Below are 20,645 nucleotides of genomic sequence, written 5' to 3'. Positions count from 1 at the left end.
GCATACGTTTTTGTACACTTGCATCCTATAAAACCTGAAGGATCAGCAAAAGCAAGGAACTAAGTCATAGTGTAAATACTGAGCCTGCAAAATGAGGTTATTAAAAAGCAATGACACTGTGGCCACAGGTGATGTTGAACATTTGGGGGAATTGGTGCCCTCTGTCGTTTGCAGAGGGCTGAGTCTCTAAAACAGACCCTTAAACAACAGGAAGGCAGCATAAAACATCAAAACAATTTTACATGACACAATCTCCAAGAAAAAAACTGCACCGTTTGTGGTTTCTATTTAAAAAAAAAGTCTCAATTGTGGAGCAACTGGAAATGAGTCCAAAAATAGTTGCTATAGTGATAATAATGAAAGAAAACACCCTGTCAGTCATGTGAAGGTTAAAAATACCTTAAAGTGCTACAGTATCTTGTTCAAACAGGGACACTCTGTATCATCCTCTTATTTTTTTTGTTAGTGCATACTTGGCTGGAGTCACAGAACTACAGCGTCGGAGGAGCAGACAGCTGAATGAAGGGCATCATTTCAGAACACTCCTGTGGGCAAGTGATGACAGATGGGTAGAGCAGTGGTCTGGGAGCTGAGAGCAGAGAGGACAAGAAAGATTAAGTTAGAAAAGAAAGCTACAGTGAAAGAGTTACTTGTGTTTAATTACGAAGTGTAGCAGTAAAGCCATCCCCCCGAGCCTTAAGGAGAAAAATAATGTATTGCCAGTGTCAAGATTAGAGGCTGAATAAATTAATAGTTTTCTGTTTGAATTATGTCTAATCAGAAGTGGTGTGTGTGTACATATACTTGTACATGACACATAGTGAGGACCAAAAGTGTATTCTAGCACAGTGAGGACATTTTTGAAAGGGGAGACAGTTTGGTAAGTCCCACTTGAGGGTAAAGACTTTGTTGTAGGGTTCAGGTTACAATAAGGGTTAAGGTGGATTTATACTTGTGCATCAGCTCCATGCAGAGTCTACGCCGTTGTGAGCATCTATACTTGTGCGGTGGTGTGTCTGTGTCACTCTGCAGTTACACTTCCAAAACACTAGCTGGCGGCAGGGTTTCTGTGAAGTACTATAAAGTTCAATTGATTCAAAACACACCCAAACCACACACAAAACACGGCTTAATAGCAAGAATTTCAAACACAAGTGCACAAATTGGCTTCACTGTAACTCGCAGGATTCACAGACAAAGCGCTTGTCTTTCACTGGACACATTTTCCAGACAAATACAACATGCTACTGTTTTTAGCACAAGCCTATGGCATTTTACATTGTATAAATTAGCCTAGTGGCTAGCAGATATTTCCTATACTCATTTGAAACCAGGGAAAACCGCAACACTTAACAAAGGTAACGTTACAAAATTCGGCTTCATTACAACTCCCAATGTTCACCGACAAAACGTTTTCCACACAAATACAACATGATAATGTTATTAGCACAAGCATATGGCATTTTACATTGTATAAATTAGCCTAGCAACTAGCGGAGACTTACACTACTCATATGAAGCCAGGTTAAATCACACACAAGATTTAAAATGCTATTTTGTGGAGGCTTCATTGTCTTTGCAAATTATTGTTTCTTATCTGTAAAATTAAAGTAAATAAAAGCTTTGTTCCCCTAAGGGGAATGGTTTTATCGTCATCGTCATTCGTCATGACGTGTAGGCCTACTGTAGTTACATTTCTGGGTAGGTGCACATTAGGCTGTGCCGTAGTTATGATGCTGATTTGACGCAGAAGTATAAATCCTGCTTTAGGGTTAGGGTTGACGTTAGGCATTTAGTTGTGATGGTTAAGGTAAGGGTAAGGGGGCTAGGGAATGCATTATGTCAATGAAGGTCCTCACAAGATAGAAGTACAAGAATATGTGTGTGTGTGTGTGTGTGTGTGTGTGTGTGTGTGTGTGTGTGTGTGTGACTGTGTGCATACCTGTGCGCCCAACCTTGAGAGGTATCGGTTGCGTAAGCCAAAAGCAGACATGGGTGCTAATCTAGCGTGCTCACCCTCTGTCAGTTTACTGGGTCGCCTTTTAGTCCTGCAGGAATAACAATGTTGCCATCTTTATCATCTCTGCAGCCAATAGGCAGGATTAATCAGCCACAATAGCCAAATAACTTATTAATACATGTGTTGGAAAAAAAATGCTGCAGAAAAATGCTGTACAATAACAAGCGAATTCAAGGGTTTTCAAAAAATGTGTTTAATTAAATGCCATTCTTCCATTAACAATATGGTATCAAATGTGATTTGGTTCTACAAAAAGGTTTCTTCTGTGACTGTCCTTCAAATCTCATTGTCTTTGATTGTACAATGGATCTTCTGTAATTTCTCAGTCCTATCATTTCTTGACCACAGCTCCACAACAGTTAACACAAATATCAGTAAAGCAAAGACCGCCCTGCTGTCTCAACACCACAGTGCACATGAGTGACAGGTGAGGAGAGCAGTATGTCTCTGGCTGTTAATGTGCAAACACAATGCTTTAACTCAATGCTACTGACCATCTTCTTTCAAATTTTACTTAACACCAGATTGAACTGCCCTCTCTGGGTAAGAGTTCCGAGTCTGTTTCACCTCTGATCACCTGCAGCATCACTGACAGGTTTAGTAAGAAGTTTAATAGTGCACTTCTGCATCACTGAAGCAAGACCAAAGTTAAATTGGGGGATGTCAGAAAAAACAAGATTCTCAGGGGGTGTTAAGTTGCTCTTAAAAGAATACTTCACCCGCAAAATGACCATTCGTATGTCGATTGCTCACCACGTTTCATTGGATTCTTAATGAAAACTTTTCTCGCAGGCCTCCACATTGAACAAAGACTCGAAAAACAGGGAGACTTCTTGATGAATTTAAGGGAAGCCACATTTAAAACAGCAAAACTATATCAAAACTTTAATTAACAATCTGACACTACTCATGCAGTATAACACAAGTCTAATCTATCCACTCATATATTCAGTATTCCCCAAAAAATTACATTTCCAATGGTGAACTGAATGGAAAGTGAAATTTTTATGCTCTTTTCAAAGCCAGACTCCACTGACAAAAACAGTAATTTTACCTCACAGAACACAGCAGCTGCTGCTCTACCACTGCCTCCATCTGTTAGCTTGTTTGCATTGTTTTGTTACTTTGGTGAATCCAACTGAAACTTTAAAACACTTCAGTCACAAAATAACATAAATAAATTAACTGATCGAGGCCCTAAACAGAAAGGCAGCTCCAGAGTTCAACGAGGAAAAAATTACTGTTTTTGTCAATGAAGTCTGGCTTTGAGGAGAGCAAAGATGAATTTCACTTTTAGTTCAGCTCCCCGTCAGACAAGGCTGCCTGTTTGGGGAGTACTGAGCATATAACTGGTTTGGATTCTTTGTTCACCGTACAGGCAATTTTCTTCACAAATCCAACGTAACAGGAGGTGTGCAACTAATATACGAATGATCATTTTGTGAGTGAAGTATTCCTTTAATATTTCAAATACTAATTTGCCCAACTGAGGTAGTGAGTGTTTATCAGACACAGTCTGTGACCCTGATAACAACACAGGGAGATAAATCTCTTCCTACATTACTGGAATGGTGAGAGTTAAACTGAGTGCATGGATATTCTGTCACATCGTTCAAATGAAGCAAGCAACAATTTGGGGGCAGTGCTTACAAAAAGTAAATTACCTGAGCTTGATAAAAGAACAAAACACCGTCTACAAAACATAATTCATAAGGGAACTGGTTCTTTAAAAGGTCACATTAATAAAAGTGTGTAAGAAAAGTTAAAACTGTGAATATCATTACACGGGTAAATGCTTTCCAAAGTGTGGCTCTCTCTTTCTCTTATCTTACTTATCATTATAGTAATGTACCATTTGATGATGCAACAGAAAATAAATCTTTATGAACCTCCGAAACCAGCCGAGAGCAGATAAAGGAATTAAGAAAAAAAACTTGAGCAATAAAGATTTAAACAATAAAGAGCCATGCTCTTTCTGAGATTCTGCACCATAAAAGGTCAACGATGCATATGATTAAAATTGAATACGAACTCACTAAGCAAAGTCCAGTAAGGAAGATTTTGGTTGGCAATTATTGTGAATGCTGACAGCTGATATGTGCATAAATGAAATGCTGAGTTGAATGCAATCAGGCAAGTAACAAGAGTCCTTCTGAAAACAATTTGTAAAAAGAAACATAAAACCATTTAAAAACATCCACAAAGTCCTATATACATTTAGAACAATTCCATTATCAGAACCCCGTATTATAAGTTACATTCGCATGTAATAAAATCAAAAAATATTTATAGGCACCGTTCCACAGGATATAAGTCTTATCTTTTGCTGAACATTTAAAACAGTCAAAACACTTTTGAAGCATCTTAACTCTTTTCGGTAATAAAATTTCACACTCACTCACACACACACACACACACACACACACACACACACACACACAAACACAGTGGACAGTGAATATCAGAGAAGTCAGTATGGGAGGTCAGTCGATCTGTGTCATCTGTCAGTGTCCTCAAAGGAACATAATAAGCTATTAATACCCGGTGGGTTATGTAATAGCTGGAGCCAGACAGTCAGTTCTGATGGGAAGAGTCACAGGTGACAGCACTGGGTGGAGTCAGTAGCGCAGTCCCGCCCCATGGCAGTTGATTGACAGCTCTGGGGGTGGACAGTGCAGCCTGCTGGCTCCAAGCCTAGGACTATGTGTGTTCCCTCATCATCATCATCTGGAAAATATCCGTCACAGAACAGACCAGAAAATGTTAGTTTGTATTTTCACAAAGCATAATCTTAAAACAAAGAACATCATGTAGTACTGTAACAGATTACACAGATACACTGATAGAGAGACAGAGAGATAGACAAAAACAGATCTAACCTCAATGTCTGTTCAGGATGACCACTCACGTGTCATTAATGGGAACCGAAATTATCATAATACTAAGAGAAACTGTGTGGTTGGATGTCATGTTTCAAACACAGAAATAAACCAACCACAGGTGGTGTGCTATAGACACGTGCTCTAAATAAATGTAGCCACTCAGTCTGCTGGTACAGCAACCGTTTCCTCCATCATGCTGTGGTTAATGAAGTCCTGTTTCACTCTATTAAAAACATCTTTTTGCATGAGTGCTTTGCCACCACCCAGGAAGATGAGTGAAGCCTTTAAGCAAAGCACGGTGACACACACCACAGCTAGCCAATATATAGCACCGATAGTGCAAGGTGGGCAACCAAACAGTCCATTAGTAGTAGTGCTGCATGATTTGATAAAAATGTGCGATTGTGATTTTGGTGGACAGTATCACGATTTGCAATTGCGATTACAATATAACAAATAAATGGTATCATGAGTCTTCTTGCTTGATTCAGTGTTACCCCTACATTATATCAGGGGGGCACTGACCTGACCTGACATAGTTACTGTTATGGACAGTGTGTAAATGACCATCAACAGACTGTCTGACTGTTACACACAGTCAAACACACTGCTCACACAGCAGCGCAGCACGGCACTGTACCCACACTTGGAGTTGAAGCAAAGCCTGTGTTGCGTTCAGGCGTTGTTACGTAAATGACAAATTCCAGCATATGAATAGGCCATAGCACAACACAGCAGCATGTCAAGTGGGCCGAACCCAAGCAAAATTTTGCTCAGTTTTTCAATTGTTATTATATAGTGTGTTATGGAGTCTGTGATTTCCCCGTGTCTCTTTGAGTTCTTGTTGTATGGCCTGACACTTACAAATGTTTGCGTAATTGTGCTTTGTTGTTGTTTTATGAGGCTCTGGTGGCTTTCAGTTGTCTCTTTGTCTTTAACGTCACTTGGCTTGTCTTTCTCTCACATGCATTCTTCCTACTTTCCTCTGTGCTGTCTCAAGTGCTGATATACAGTACAGGCCAAAAGTTTGGACACACCTTCTCATTCAATGCGTTTTCTTTATTTTCATGACTATTTACATTGTAGATTCTCACTGAAGGCATCAAAACTATGAATGAACACATGTGGAGTTATGTACTTAACAAAAAAAGGTGAAATAACTGAAAACATGTTTTATATTCTAGTTTCTTCAAAATAGCCACCCTTTGCTCTGATAACTGCTTTGCACACTCTTGGCATTCTCTCCATGAGCTTCAAGAGGTAGTCACCTGAAATGGTTTCCACTTCACAGGTGTGCCTTATCAGGGTTAATTAGTGGAATTTCTTGCTTTATCAATGGGGTTGGGACCATCACTTGTGTTGTGCAGAAGTCAGGTTAATACGCAGCCGACAGCCCTATTGGACAACTGTTAAAATTCATATTATGGCAAGAACCAATCAGCTAACTAAAGAAAAACCAGTAGCCATCATTACTTTAAGAAATGAAGGTCAGTCAGTCCAGAAAATTGCAAAAACTTTAAATGTGTCCCCAAGTGGAGTCGCAAAAACCATCAAGCGCTACAACGAAACTGGCACACATGAGGACCGACCCAGGAAAGGAAGACCAAGAGTCACCTCTGCTTCTGAGGATAAGTTCATCCGAGTCACCAGCCTCAGAAATCGCAAGTTAACAGCAGCTCAGATCAGAGACCAGATGAATGCCACACAGAGTTCTAGCAGCAGACCCATCTCTAGAACAACTGTTAAGAGGAGACTGCGCCAATCAGGCCTTCATGGTCAAATAGCTGCTAGGAAACCACTGCTAAGGAGAGGCAACAAGCAGAAGAGATTTGTTTGGGCCAAGAAACACAAGGAATGGACATTAGACCAGTGGAAATCTGTGCTTTGGTCTGATGAGTCCAAATTTGAGATCTTTGGTTCCAACCGCCGTGTCTTTGTGAGACGCAGAAAAGGTGAACGGATGGATTCCACATGCCTGGTTCCCACTGTGAAGCATGGAGGAGGAGGTGTGATGGTGTGGGGGTGTTTTGCTGGTGACACTGTTGGGGATTTATTCAAAATTGAAGGCACACTGAACCAGCATGGCTACCACAGCATCCTGCAGCGACATGCCATCCCATCCGGTTTGCGTTTAGTTGGACGATCATTTATTTTTCAACAGGACAATGACCCCAAACACACCTCCAGGCTGTGTAAGGGCTATTTGACCAAGAAGGAGAGTGATGGAGTGCTGCGGCAGATGACCTGGCCTCCACAGTCACCGGACCTGAACCCAATCGAGATGGTTTGGGGTGAGCTGGACCGCAGAGTGAAGGCAAAGGGGCCAACAAGTGCTAAACACCTCTGGGAACTCCTTCAAGACTGTTGGAAAACCATTTCAGGTGACTACCTCTTGAAGCTCATGGAGAGAATGCCAAGAGTGTGCAAAGCAGTTATCAGAGCAAAGGGTGGCTATTTTGAAGAAACTAGAATATAAAACATGTTTTCAGTTATTTCACCTTTTTTTGTTAAGTACATAACTCCACATGTGTTCATTCATAGTTTTGATGCCTTCAGTGAGAATCTACAATGTAAATAGTCATGAAAATAAAGAAAACGCATTGAATGAGAAGGTGTGTCCAAACTTTTGGCCTGTACTGTAAATTGGTCGTGTTGCCGTGGGACGTGGCGACTTTAACTTTTAAACGTTTACACAACACATCTTTCTGTTCAACTTTGCCGTACCTGAATCCAAAGTATCACCATATAATAGACGTTGCTTTTTTTTTTCGCCACCAACTCAGCCTGTTCATGGTCGTGCTCATGCTCTTCTTCAGCGTCTATGTTGGTCACTGCTGCACGCCTGGTGGTCACCTGACCATACGTGCTGCACACACCAGGATACCTTGTGGGCGTGATTTTAACAAACTCCACACAGGTTTCTTTCTCTATAAATTTGAATACTTGGAAATACATCAAAATTGACAGTGATAACTGAAACAGTGCACCTTCTTACAGTTTTGCTGCAACAACCACTCAAGAAAATTAAATTAAAGCCCAATCAGGCAATCAATTATCATCTCTTTACACTCCTGAACCTTTTAAACTAGTAAAACCAGGCGCTGTAATACAGTAAACCGATGCATGATTGTGCGTGCAAGTCATGTGGCTGATCATATATTCTACACTCCAAAGAACAAATCCATAAAAACACCACCTGACTGTAACTATCACACTGAAAATCATGCTCAGTCTGTTAAATCATTTATTTTTATCTACCTGGAAACACAAACTAGAACAGAATAGAAATTTCTACTCATTTTAGTAGATTTGGACTAAGCTGACTGCAGCGAGTTGAGCTAAGGACACATCCAGAGTCAATTAGCACATGAGCTTTTACAAGTGTCCAGAAATATGCCAGTGCCACTTGATTACACGAGTGGGTTGTTCATTATATTTTCGAGATGCTTGTGTAATTGTTGGGTAAGTGGGTGGGAAAGCAGTGACGGAGGTGAAAGGTCAAAGCTACTCACTCTGCATCTGAAGTGGCTTCTTTCTGGAGTTTTGCTCTGGCTGCAGCTGACCGGTTCAAATCTCCTCCTGGAGCAAGAGAGAGGGAGATGGAGAGATTAAGAGGTGAGTGAGTGTGGTGGAGAGGAGGGAGGTGTGTGCTGAGGAGTGACAGAGTAAAGTGAAGGGATGGGTAGATTGGGAAAAAAGCTGAGACAATATGGGGAGGGACAGCAGAGAGGAGAGAGTTCAAGGCTACAGTTTTATCATACCTCTGAGATAATCCACAAAGTACAGTGTCACCACTCCCATCAGTGCAACTGCAAGAAATAAGGGGGGGTAAACAATGTGAAGGATCACTGACAGTGTCACTCAAAAGTATCTCATCTCATAAACCATCACACAAACAGACAGAAGATACTGACAGCAGATACAGATGCAGAAAAACACTTCCAAAATCAGGTATCCTTTGGTGTCGAGGATGGCTCCTGCTGCCATGGCAATGAGAGCGAGTCCCAGGTTCTGGATCGACTGCATGCTGGTGGACAAAGGCAGACGATCGACATCAGCGTCAGTGAAAAGCACCAATTATTAGTCACTGTGACTACGTATGAGATCAGTCATAACATTGTCACTGCAGGCACATACAAGCCATAGGCCGTCCCCAGCTGATGCTCAGGTACCACGAATGCCACCATGGGCCACAGCGCACAGGCCAGTAAGGAGTAGGAGACACCCAGCAGGGACTGGAAAACAAAAGAGGACACACATGCTGTCATTTATTCCATTCTTAAAGTCCCAGTTAAACAGACGTTAGGGTGAAGCAGAACATTTGCACGCTGTACAGGTTTAAATCAAATCCTTCACATTTGATTGTTTCACTATAAAGTGGGCGGGCTTGGTGCTAAGTGCGATACGGAGCTACAGCAGAGTCCTTTGCTGAGCAGTCTGTTTGCTCATCACACACTTTCCTCACCACTAGATCAGGAGGAGGACAACAGAGAGATGAATGAATTACATCTCCGCCATATTGTTTTGGAACAGGAATAAAAAATGCTTTGCCCATTGATATCCAAAAACACATCTTTCTCTATCTCTATACATAGCTGACCAAAGTTTCATATGACTAGATGAATTTTTGGAACTGTTTTACCTGGTTTTATGGGGACAAAAAAGAAAGGGATTTTGATGTAAAAAATATTCTGATAGAGATTTTTGAGATAACACAGCATCACATTAAACCGGGGAAATAAAATTTTCATTTCAATGGGTCTTTAAAGCAAAACCCTGTGCTCAATATCTTAATATCTAACTCGCACTGCTATCCAGTCTGAGTTTAAAGGAATACTTCTCCCACAAAATGATCATTTGTTCATCAATTACTCGCCACATGTTATCTTGAATTTGTACAGAGAACTTTAACTCAATTTAAGTTATGGGGGCTGCGTTTAACACCCTCACGCACAGTCAAGTGGCATGCCTCAGCAACTCAGTGGAATGCACAAGCAGAGTTTAAAGGGATAGTTCGACATTTTGGCAAATTCACGTATTACCGTAATCCCTATAGTCATATGAGTAGGTACATTACCTTTAATTATCAGTGCCTGTTGTTCTGAGATCGGTGGGGCAGAGCTGCCTACTGCTCAGCGCACAAAATGGAGGTGAACGGCACAGGTCCCTCTCTCCCTCAAAACTAATCAAATACACCATCAAATGACTCCAAAACGCTCTTGTGGACAACTTGTAGCTTACGCATTCACCACGCTATGAAATAAAAATTTAATATTACGAGACAGAGTTGTTTTGAAGCCAAATGCACAGCCGGAACTACATTCCAGACATACAGTACTTGCTGGGCGGAGTGATTTCAAACAGTTTCGGCTGTGCATTTGATTAGTTTTGAGGGAGAGAGGGGGCCTTACCGTTTATATATAAATAGGCGAATTTGCCAAAATGTCGAACTATCCCTTTAAGCGCACGATTTTGCCCATGAGCACTACTCGTATGCCGAAGTGTTTTAAACCGTAAGGTTTGAGTGAAAATGCATGTGTTTGGGAAGCACTGGGCATACGACTGAGTAAATGAGACTTTGATTACACTGCACAAGTTGTGTATGAGTATGTAAACAGATGTTTGATATAGTTTTGCTGTTGTTAAACACAGCCCCCTGTGACTTCAATTCATCAAGAGTACACATTGTTTTCAGATTCTTCGATCACCACTGAGGCGTGTGAGAAAAATTAAGCTTTACATAAATTCAAGGTTATGAGGCATGACTAACTTAAGCCCCCTTTCCATTGCATAAAAAACCTGCTAACACACGCTAACATCTAGCTTTTTAATGTAACGGGAAAGGTTACAATCAGCATTCACACGCAGATTAAATGACTCTTTAGTAGTCACAAGTATTTATTGGCTCCGGCTCTGATCGGCATTGATGGGAACACAACAGCCTGTTGAACACACAAATTTTAGCCCTGTAGGAGCAAGAATATGTACTTAACCTCTCATGTTTATAGTTGTTTAGGCTGCACACGTTCTTTGGGTCGCTTTCACTTCCGGTAGTAATTGTGGGTGTGGTTTTACATTATTTTATCTGTTCATTCACTGGTGTGGTGGCTTTTAGACAAAGAGTGTGAGTTTTGGCTCCAATGTTTTCTGTTGACTGCAATCATTTAATCACATCATGTAATCACAGAAACTAATATTTCACTTCATCTAATTTTGTGTTAGCTATCTCAGTTGTTTGTTAAATAAACCATTTTAAAACTTAATTAATTAGTTAATTTCTTTGTATGCAAACTTCCATTTTCCCTTCCAACTAAGGCTGGAAGCTCACTGCAAACTGATGGGTTTGCTTAGTGGGACAAAATTCAACAAAAACTTTAAATGAACTTTCTGTTTCGAGGAAGCTGTATCCACACCCCCTATGACTAACAGTTTTTCCATCGAGCTTGGAAACTATTACCTAACAACCCCAGTGAGAACTGACATTTATGCTCAGTGCAATTCCTTCTTTCAGTTTGTCCTACAGCTGTGATGAATGTACAAGATAAGATTTTGTTAGAGTATAGTGCAAAAGGTTGCCAGGGGCACTACCATTGCGATCCATGGGTTCCAGAAGGTGAAGGCCAGCATCATGTGAGCAGCGAGCGTGGCGACCACAGCGATCATTACCCAAATCACATTCCTTCCCGTCTTATCAACCATGAGGCCCAGAAGTGGAGATGCAGGGGCTGAGATGATGTACACAATACTGGGGAAGATAGAGAATGACATGCATTTTCATGACTGGAATCTAGACTAATCTAAATGTAAATGTGTAGTTCAAGCTAGTTAATGATGGAAATCCAAGTAAAGAAAATCTATCTGCAAAAGTCAGTCTTTAAAATAAGAAAAAATATACTCCACTATAGAAATGCAAAACCACCAGAAACCAAAGACTATAATGGTGTTAGTGCCTTCAGGTAGCTTGGTCTCAATGGCCTGTTACACCTGATATGAGTTACCTGTTGACAGCTCTGGCCTCAGCTGGGGAGAAGTTGAACTTTTCAATGAAGAACACCCTGTAAATGAAAAGACATGGTGATGGGCTCAGAGTGCACACTGCTGCTCGACCTTCATATTGATGTGACCACAACAGGAGAAATCAAGTTGACTCCTGCAGCAGGTAGCTCTCGCTCTTCCATACATTGTTTTCTGCTCCATTTGCATAACGAGTATTTGCTCTGCAAGCACTGACCCTCAGTGGAAAAACCATGTCAGTTGCTAAGTGATTTGAGAGTGCCTTTCAGAGAAGGAAATGCAGGTCATGATAGCCTCAATTGGTTTCTTTCACTGCAAACCCATTTGTCAAACCTCTTTCCATTCCTGACTCCCTCTCCCTCCCTTTGTGGTTCGATGACAACACAGCATTGTGAGGGCGCACTGTTGAATCTTTGCTCAGACACAGGTATTGTGCTGATTTAATGGAGGTTCTCAATTGAATTCATAACACATGATTTCACTATAATACCACCTTCAAGTGAATTGTGTTTTTCTCAAGTCAAGGACGAGTATTGGTCAAGATATTTTCATCAGAACCAAATATGCTGTTCCATCATTTCAGCGTACAAAGTCCCTGATTTCAGAATGATGCTGAAAACACACCAAGCAAAGTCCAAGTGCAGCTCACCGCAATAAATACAAATTTCTAAAGCTGGTAGGTGTGCTCATGTGTTTCAGGCAGGGAGAAATTATTTGTAACACATGTTAACATGTCACAGGAGTCACAGGACTCTGATTACTGACTGGCCCCACGATTTTGGAAGGAATGGTATTTTATGCATTTAACTTTCACTGATTTGATTTTTGCTGGGGTCTGTACCAAACTAGGATGTTCCCTTATGTCTGGAATATGACGTGTAGGCTGGAGCATCTCTGCAGCACCACAGTGTTTCATTTATGATGGTATGCTTTGATGCATTTTAATATAATCAAAAAATTGCAGCTCCTGCAATCTGGTTTTTGCACTTGGCCATATTGCGTTTTCAATAATACTTCACTTAATGGTACAGCCCTTATGCAAAGTATGTCTGTGTCATACTTTATAGGCATTATGGATTTATTGAACTGCATTATATTGTACAAGTTACCTAATAAAGTGATTGACACATGTACAATTATAATGACAATGACAACAAACCAACAACAATAATAAGTATATATATTTTTGAATTACTCTGATCTAAAAGCCACTGACCAAGTATAAGCATAAAAGAATAATTAGACAGAAAGTAGGGACCGACTGTCTTTGGTCATAGAGATGAGACAATGATATGGATGTTTTAAGCCTAGTTCAGACCAAAGAATCATGACCAGATTAAATATTTTTAGAACGTTGCAGAGAAAATTCGCAGCGGTGTGAACTGGCCAGTCTGAGCTCGACTCAAGCTGGCTGATGGGGTCACCTGCAACTCAGCTATTAGAACATAAAACACGTCACCTGTTTCAACAGCCAAATGGTTTAAAGTGAAGTCTGCTGTTCAAGTAAAAATGGTAAACGGACTGCACTTGTATGGTAACCTGGAAATCCAGATGCCCCGCCCCTAGCAAATTCTAATTTTCACTGCATGGGGATCTGGCCCTGACAAGCAGAGCCCGCTGAATTGCCATCAGACCAATCAGATCAGTCTATCTGACAGAGGTGGGCTCTGGGCGCACGTAACATGATGAGGACAGCGCTGCGCCGTAGGAGTCGAAAAGTAAACAGCCAAGATGGCAGCCGCCAAAGGACCGCGTCCATTCAATGTAGCTGGATGTTATCAATGTTATCTTTTTCCTTGAGAGAAGAACAGAAGAGATATGGCAAAAGCATAATATATCAATTGGTGGACGACCGGCTCTACCTCCTGAGCTTCAGCCACAGATGGCATGTTCACTTGCTGTAGCAGGTGCTCCGTCCCCACCGTGCCCTTTGTTTCCGTCCTCATTGCGTACTGGTGCCGAACGGTGGATTGCTGTTGTATGTGCTTATGCAACAAATTATATTCAGCCACAAAATAAGCTTTAAGAGCTGGAAATAAGAACGGGTGTACAGAGAGTTGCTGCACAGAGATGATACACCGTCTCATCTAGTTGCATTGGTGTGAACAGGCAAGGTTTAAGAATGGCGCATTCCAAGGAGTTGCCTGTTTCAACTTGTCTTGTTGTGAATCATTGGTCTGGACTGGGCATTACTTAAGTGACACAAAGACGTCTGAAGACCACCAGGGAAAGCTTGTGTATATGTGTGTGTGTCTATATGTGAGAGACAGATGGCACTGATGTAATACTCACTGTCCCAGTCCAATAAAGGGGAAAATGGCGACATAGTAGCACACGCAAATGATGAAGATGAGCCACAGGGGGAAGGGAAAGTCTTTCACATCTGTCAGCTTGATCACCTCACCTAATATGCAAGATGAACACACATGCAGATCAGCTTCAGCGCAATATATGCTTTCAACAACTGTGACAGAACAACGGCTGAAGCCAATGAACTGTGGGGCCAGAATGTCAATAACTACAAAAACAAAATGGGGGTGACTGTGAAAAACATTCTAGTAGTTATTGACTGATGAAGATAAGACAGGCACAGTCTTGGAATGCATTACCAGTTTTGCCCTGTTCCTTGTGGAGGATCCTCTCTGCTCTTCTGTCGAGGAATCCCAACACCAAGGCACAGATTAGTGAAAACAGGCAGGTTACAGCAGCTACAGAGAAAAAAAATAAATACAAAACATTAACAGATATGGAGACCACAAAAACATAAAGTAGGGGAAATGTAAATTCAAGTTATGCTTTGGTGATAAGGTTATCAAGCAGTTCAAATAAGGATGTCTGATGGCTGCTGATTGAGTCTATTGTTCAAAAGTGGAAGCACTTTTAGCACAAATAAGAAGTGACTGAAGAAAATTATAAGAAGTGACACTTCTTCTTAGTCGTGTGACTCATCTGTAGCAGCCTGCAGCACTTTTAGTTCTCTATACCACTTCTCCCTATCGCTGCCGGCTGTGTTATCTGAGATCATTAGTAACAGAGAACAGATCTAGTATCTCTAACAGAAGCAGAGATGAAGTAACCTGAGTCTTCATGTTTAACACTTGCCAATTTCAAGTCTTCTTCTTAAGTGAGGCACACACCTCCCGCTAAAGCAAAAGGGTGTGATGATATTTACCTATCATGAGCGATGCGCCCAGTGTGGTGTGTCCAGGAGAGCCAATGAGGTCTGCGACACCACTGTAGACCCGGCCCATGATATTCATGTTCACTGTGCTGCCCTTGAGACCAGTAGAGAAGAGTTGTATGTTTACCATGTTCAACATGTAATTTGAAAGCATGTATAACTTCACGTCCTGTTGGCAGCATCCTTACCAGGCGAGCCATGCTCAGCTGAAGCCCAAACACCAGATTTAGCTCTTTTCCTTTGAACCAGTTGACTGCATACGTGTTCTGGGCCACGGCCAAGGACTCTCCTCCGATACTGTCCAGGAAAAGGAAACAGGGAGGGGGACGTGTCAGCCATGTGATAGCACAAGATAACCTCCATAAACAATTAAGGGTCACACAAGGCTGAGTATTTGACAGGTTTAGATTTTCTGTGGCGATTTTTTCTTTAACAGTGCTAGTAAAAGGTACCAGATGTGGGGTGGTATCATGTGTAAGCATGGGTGGATTATACAACAATGGGCCCCTGGGCACAGATATGCAAAAGGCCCCACCACCTCTCGAACACAGGAGCAAGACACACAGACTTTTAAGTTGTTTTGCCTCTTTTTGGAGGCGTTATGCATCTTTTTATGGTTGTCGCTCCAGTGTTTTTGATCATTTTAAGTCTCTTCCTGGTACCTATTAATTTGAGTAACATTCCAAGTAAAGACCAATGGGGCCCCTGACACTTTCAGCACCTGAACCTGTGCCTTGTGGGCCCGTTCAGCAATCCATCCATGTGTGTAAGGGTGCAGAGAGCTGGTCCCTGGTATGTGAAGTTGTTAGATTATGATTGTAAAACACATGATGTTTTTTATTACAATGGAAAATGATTTGCTCACCCAAATACAAAACGTCCAACTTCCATGAGCCAAAAACGATTCACTAAAGCTCCAGTAGCAAATATGACCTGTGCAGGGTGGAAACGTTGAAATATATTTACACTAAATAGATTTTCTGCACCTACTGATTCCCATTTATGTTGGTGCTTATATTCTCTGTCTATATGTTAAAGTAAACCTACCTGTCCAACACAGACGAAGAGGGAAAAGATGATGGTTCCCAGCCTAGTAAAAAAAAACAATGTAAGATGGCACTGCCAAGAAAGTGCAAAAAAAAACCCAGACGCTTTCACTTTCACTTATGGTGAATACACTTGACTCATAATAGATGTGACTTAGTGGTCTCCATACCTGATGCCAAAAACCCTGTCAATCAGGAACCCCCCAAAGAAGCAGAGCACCACATTGGGCCAGGAGTACCAGGCGTACAGCTCCATGAACTTTGCAGTGTTCAGGTTCAGATCCTAGAACAGTACATACAGACTCTCGTCCGTCACTTCATCAGTTCTGGTTTTATTTTTCACCTTTAACATCTCAGTGTGAAAAACGGGTGTCTGGATAAATAAGATCCTGTAATCATGGCAGCACTTAGGAGTGGGTTAATGTGACTGTTGTGGTTGAATTATTACACAACGGGATACATGTGAATAGTTACAGTTGTGGTGTATCACACAGGTGTGCAGCTTTCTACAGAGGATGAATTACCTGAAGGACTTGAGTTTGAAGTGCAGCTGGGTTGTCATAACAGAAGTAGCTTCCTGAAACAAATGACCTACATTAACAGACTATATAAACAATGATACTGCATTTCTTTAATGCCACGTAAGCCACGAAGGGAAACACTATCAAAAGCTTTCTTTATAAAGAATATAACTTATTAAATGTAGTCACAAATCTCCACATATTCATTAATTGGGGAAGTGAGGCTTTCCACTGCTCACCGAATCCCAAGAAGCACATAAACACCAGGACCACCACTCGGTGCAGGAGGTGGCTCGGGTCGCAGATGGCCAGCAGGGGTCTGCCGTCTCCCCCGGCTGTGTGTCTGCCGCTGGAGCCCTCGTCCTCGTCTCCCAGTAGACTCTGCCGCTCCTCAAAGTCCGCCATGTTCGTTTGTTTGGGATTTGCAGGGGGAAAGTTTACGGCAGCGAGGAAGACGTAGCTCGGTCACATGATCCCGCAGGAATGTCACGTGGCCTTAGCCTAGTAGCTTGTAGCTCGAGCTATCCGGTGTTTATGTGGGCGCGTGCCTGCCGAGAAGTTCAGGCACCTCGCGGGAGCGCGCTCAGTATGTTAAGGAACGCGAGAGAGCCTGCAGTCGGTCAGCAGACTGTGATGACAGACGGGCAGTAACTTGATATAATGTTTTAAACACAGAGCACACATCCTAAAAGATGATGTATGTATTAATTTAATTGTATTTTATTTCATCATATTTTATTTTACTTCATTTTATTCTATTCTATTCTATTTTATTTCATTTTATTTTGTTGTATTTTACTTCATTTTATTTCATTTTGTTTTGTTTGAGTTTATTATATTTTACTTCATTTTTTAATTTTATTCTATTTTATTTCATTTTATTTTATTTTACTTCAATTTTATTTTATTTTGTTTTATTTCATTTTATTTTACTTCATTTTTATTTTATTTTGTTTTATTTCATTTTATTTTACTTCATTTTTTATTTTATTCTATTTTATTTTACTTCATTTTATTTTGTTTCATTTTATTTTATTTTATTTTACTTTGGTTTATTTTATTTTGTTTTGTTTTATTCTATTCTATTTTTTTTTTTTTTTGTGCCCCTAGGTTATTATCTTCACACTTAGATTTTAATGGTACCTGTCACTCAAGATTAATATAACATTATATATACACACACACTCACTCACTTTATTAGTTACACCTGTCCAGCTGTTCATTAATGCAAACAGCTTATCAGCCAATCACGTGGCAGCAACTCAATGCATTTAGGCATGTAGGTCAAGACGACCTGCTGAAGTTCAAACTGAGCATCAGAATGGAGAAGAAAGGTGATTTAAGTGACTTTGAATATGCAGGTTGTTGGTGCCAGACAGGCTGGTCTGAGTATTTCAGAAACTGCTGATCTACTGGGATTTTCACCCACAACCCTCTCTAGGGTTTACAGAGGATGGTCCGAAAAAGAGAAAATACCAGTGAGCAGCAGTTCTCTGAAAGGTAACAGTAACTCAAATAAACACTCGTTACAACCATGGTATGCAGAAGACCATCTCTGAACCAACAGCATGTCCAACCTTGAAGCAGATGGGCTACAGCAGCAGAAGACCACACCAGGTGCCACTCCTGTCAGCTAACAACAGGAAACTGAGGCTACAGTTCACACAGGCTCACCAAAACTGGACAAAAGAAGATTGGAAAAACGTTGCCTGGTCTGATGAGTCTGGATTCCTGCTGCAACATTCAGATGGTAGGGTCAGAATTTGGCATTAAAATCCTAAAAGCATAGCTCCATCCTGCCTTGTATCAATGGTTCAGGCTGCTGGTGGTGGTGTAATGGTGTGAGGGATATTTTCTTGCCACACTTTGGGCCCCTTAGTACCAACTGAGAATGGTTTAAACACCACAGCCTACCTGAGTATTGTTGCTGACCGTGTCCATCCCTTTATGACCACAGTGTACCCATCTTCTGATGGCTACTTCCAGCAGGATAACGCACCATGTCACAAAGCTCAAATCATCTCAAACTGGTTTCTTGAACATGACAGTGAGTTCACTGTACTCCAATGGCCTCCACAGTCACCAGATCTCAATCCAATAGAGCACCTTTGGGGGGCTCTGCAGAAATAAAACCTGATTTAGCTTAGCTCTTTCCATTAGATGGTGGCTGTATGCATCTGAAGGCCCTAAGAATTTATAGTAAATTCTTATTATTATTCTGTGTGCACAATATAATTAAACTGTCCCCACAGATTAATTTATCTTGTGGGAACAAGGTACTAATTTGTGTGCACAAGATTAAATTGAGAAAAAAAGGTATGTAGATAGATTTATAGCACCTTGGGGGATGGCCTTGATAGAAATCATGTTGATTTGCAGATCTTTGGGTGTCAATGTGAAAAGGTTATATTAACCGTCGCTACTTACAGGCGCTACTTTAGATATGTAGGCCTACCAGGTTTGCACTGTACCACCTCCAGGAACCCTTTCAACCCGTCTTACATGTGATCCTAAGTCTAGGCCATATGAGCCCACAGAGAATTATTACCCAAATTTATGAGCTCACCCTCATGTAACCTCAGAGTTTACTACTTAATTTTTATGCCAAAAGCCTTGTTTTTATGACAACCTGCAGTCTATTTCATGACCCTGTTTCAGCAACAACAAGCAGACATTTTAAGCAGTCTTTGAACCCAGTGCATGCTACCTACCCAACTACAACACACAGACAAGTATATGCAGTTTGAAAACAGAGAGCTGGACTCAAATGCATATAACTGCTACTGTTTACTGTGTTTAACTCTATAGGGCAGTAAGATGTGGGGGCTGTGTGTTCTGCCCACTTCTGGGGACTAATTTTGCCCCCTAGCGGCTAAAATAGATTATTGCATATTTTAAGCACATGTCAGGCTGGCTTGCCCTCTGATTTGCCTTTACAGTCTCAAAGTTAAGGCTACCTTTCTCCTCATTCTTGTTCTGTTTCATTATTTTCACTCACTGAAGTTTGACCAATTGAACAATGTTTCAGAATGACTTTTCTGACCCAAAGCTTAAGCCTAAGATCTAATAAGCTGCCCATAAGCCATTTCTCTGGGGCTTCTTGACATGAAGCAGTTTATAAACTTCTGCTGACTGGCATCGCTGACATGCAGATTTGACAGGTTTCTCTGACATGCAAGCTTTACCACCTTGTTTCATCAAGAAACTGTCAGCCCCACACCTGTGCCTGCCTCATATTTATCTGTCCCCAACTTGTGTCTGTGCATACTGCCAGGCAACATTATCTACGGGGTTTATTTAATTTCCATGAATGTCATTTAGAATTTCTCATAATTCACCACTGCGGGGTCATCTGTCAGAGGATTTAATCTGAGGGTGAAGAACGGCCCTTCCCCCGGCTGCAGTCGCCGCTCCGACCGCTCTGTAGCTCATTAATTTCCTGCCCAAATATCAGCTTCTGTCGTGGTCGACAGAGGGTGGGAATGGAGGAAGATCATATTTCATTATTACATTAATCAGACCCACATGCAGACACGATTGTAAATCAGGTGGGAGGTGACATTAATCCTGCAGAACCAGTTTGTAAATGTCCTAAAAGGCCGTATTCAGGGTATTGCAGCATTGGAAAAAGTCAATTTATTCCAGTTCTGTATATTCTTTTCTTCAATTCAAAGATTAAATACGCAGTGATGCTACTGCAATACTTGCAAATGCTGGCAGCGTTGCACGGCATTGTTGGCTTTGGTTTAGATTCAGTGCTATCAAAGTGCAAATCTGTGGCCAAGCAGTATGAGTGTGCAAATCATGTTTGTTAGTTGCTGAATGATCAGTGTCTCAGACACTGGTAAGCACCAGTCTTCAATAAAAAGAGTCAAATCCATTAAGTAAACATATTCATCTCTAGTCAAAGCTTAGGGAAAATCAAAGTAACTTCCCCTATTTTTCGTCTGTGATGGTATATTTTACATTAGCCTAAGCATG

General features: G+C 41.2%; 1 protein-coding gene across 2 annotated transcripts; it reads right to left on the bottom strand.

Moving 5' to 3' along the window:
- Positions 1–376: 376 nt before the first annotated feature.
- mfsd1 (major facilitator superfamily domain containing 1) lies at positions 377–17,210 on the bottom strand. 2 transcript variants are annotated; one of them, XM_033631563.2, is made up of 17 exons: positions 16,904–17,210; positions 16,668–16,720; positions 16,314–16,426; positions 16,145–16,187; positions 15,963–16,030; positions 15,286–15,394; positions 15,089–15,191; positions 14,526–14,624; positions 14,209–14,320; positions 11,901–11,957; positions 11,491–11,647; positions 9,040–9,137; positions 8,817–8,929; positions 8,664–8,711; positions 8,415–8,481; positions 1,943–2,048; positions 377–589 (listed from the first exon to the last, which is right to left on the bottom strand). In XM_033631563.2, exons 1-17 carry the CDS (start codon positions 17,067–17,069, stop codon positions 530–532), a joined length of 1,572 nt encoding a protein of 523 aa, XP_033487454.1. In that variant the 5' UTR covers positions 17,070–17,210; the 3' UTR covers positions 377–529. The 2 variants fall into 2 exon arrangements, with proteins under 2 accessions (XP_033487454.1, XP_033487455.1); XM_033631564.2 differs by lacking the exons at positions 377–589; positions 1,943–2,048 and adding an exon at positions 2,197–4,747 and having other exon boundaries at positions 16,904–17,200.
- Between the last annotated feature and the right edge of the window lie 3,435 nt (positions 17,211–20,645).

The sequence above is a fragment of the Epinephelus lanceolatus genome, chromosome 4, assembly GCF_041903045.1.
Source record: "Epinephelus lanceolatus isolate andai-2023 chromosome 4, ASM4190304v1, whole genome shotgun sequence".
Lineage (NCBI taxonomy): Eukaryota > Metazoa > Chordata > Actinopteri > Perciformes > Serranidae > Epinephelus > Epinephelus lanceolatus.
This window is presented reverse-complemented; position numbering and strand designations above follow the sequence as displayed.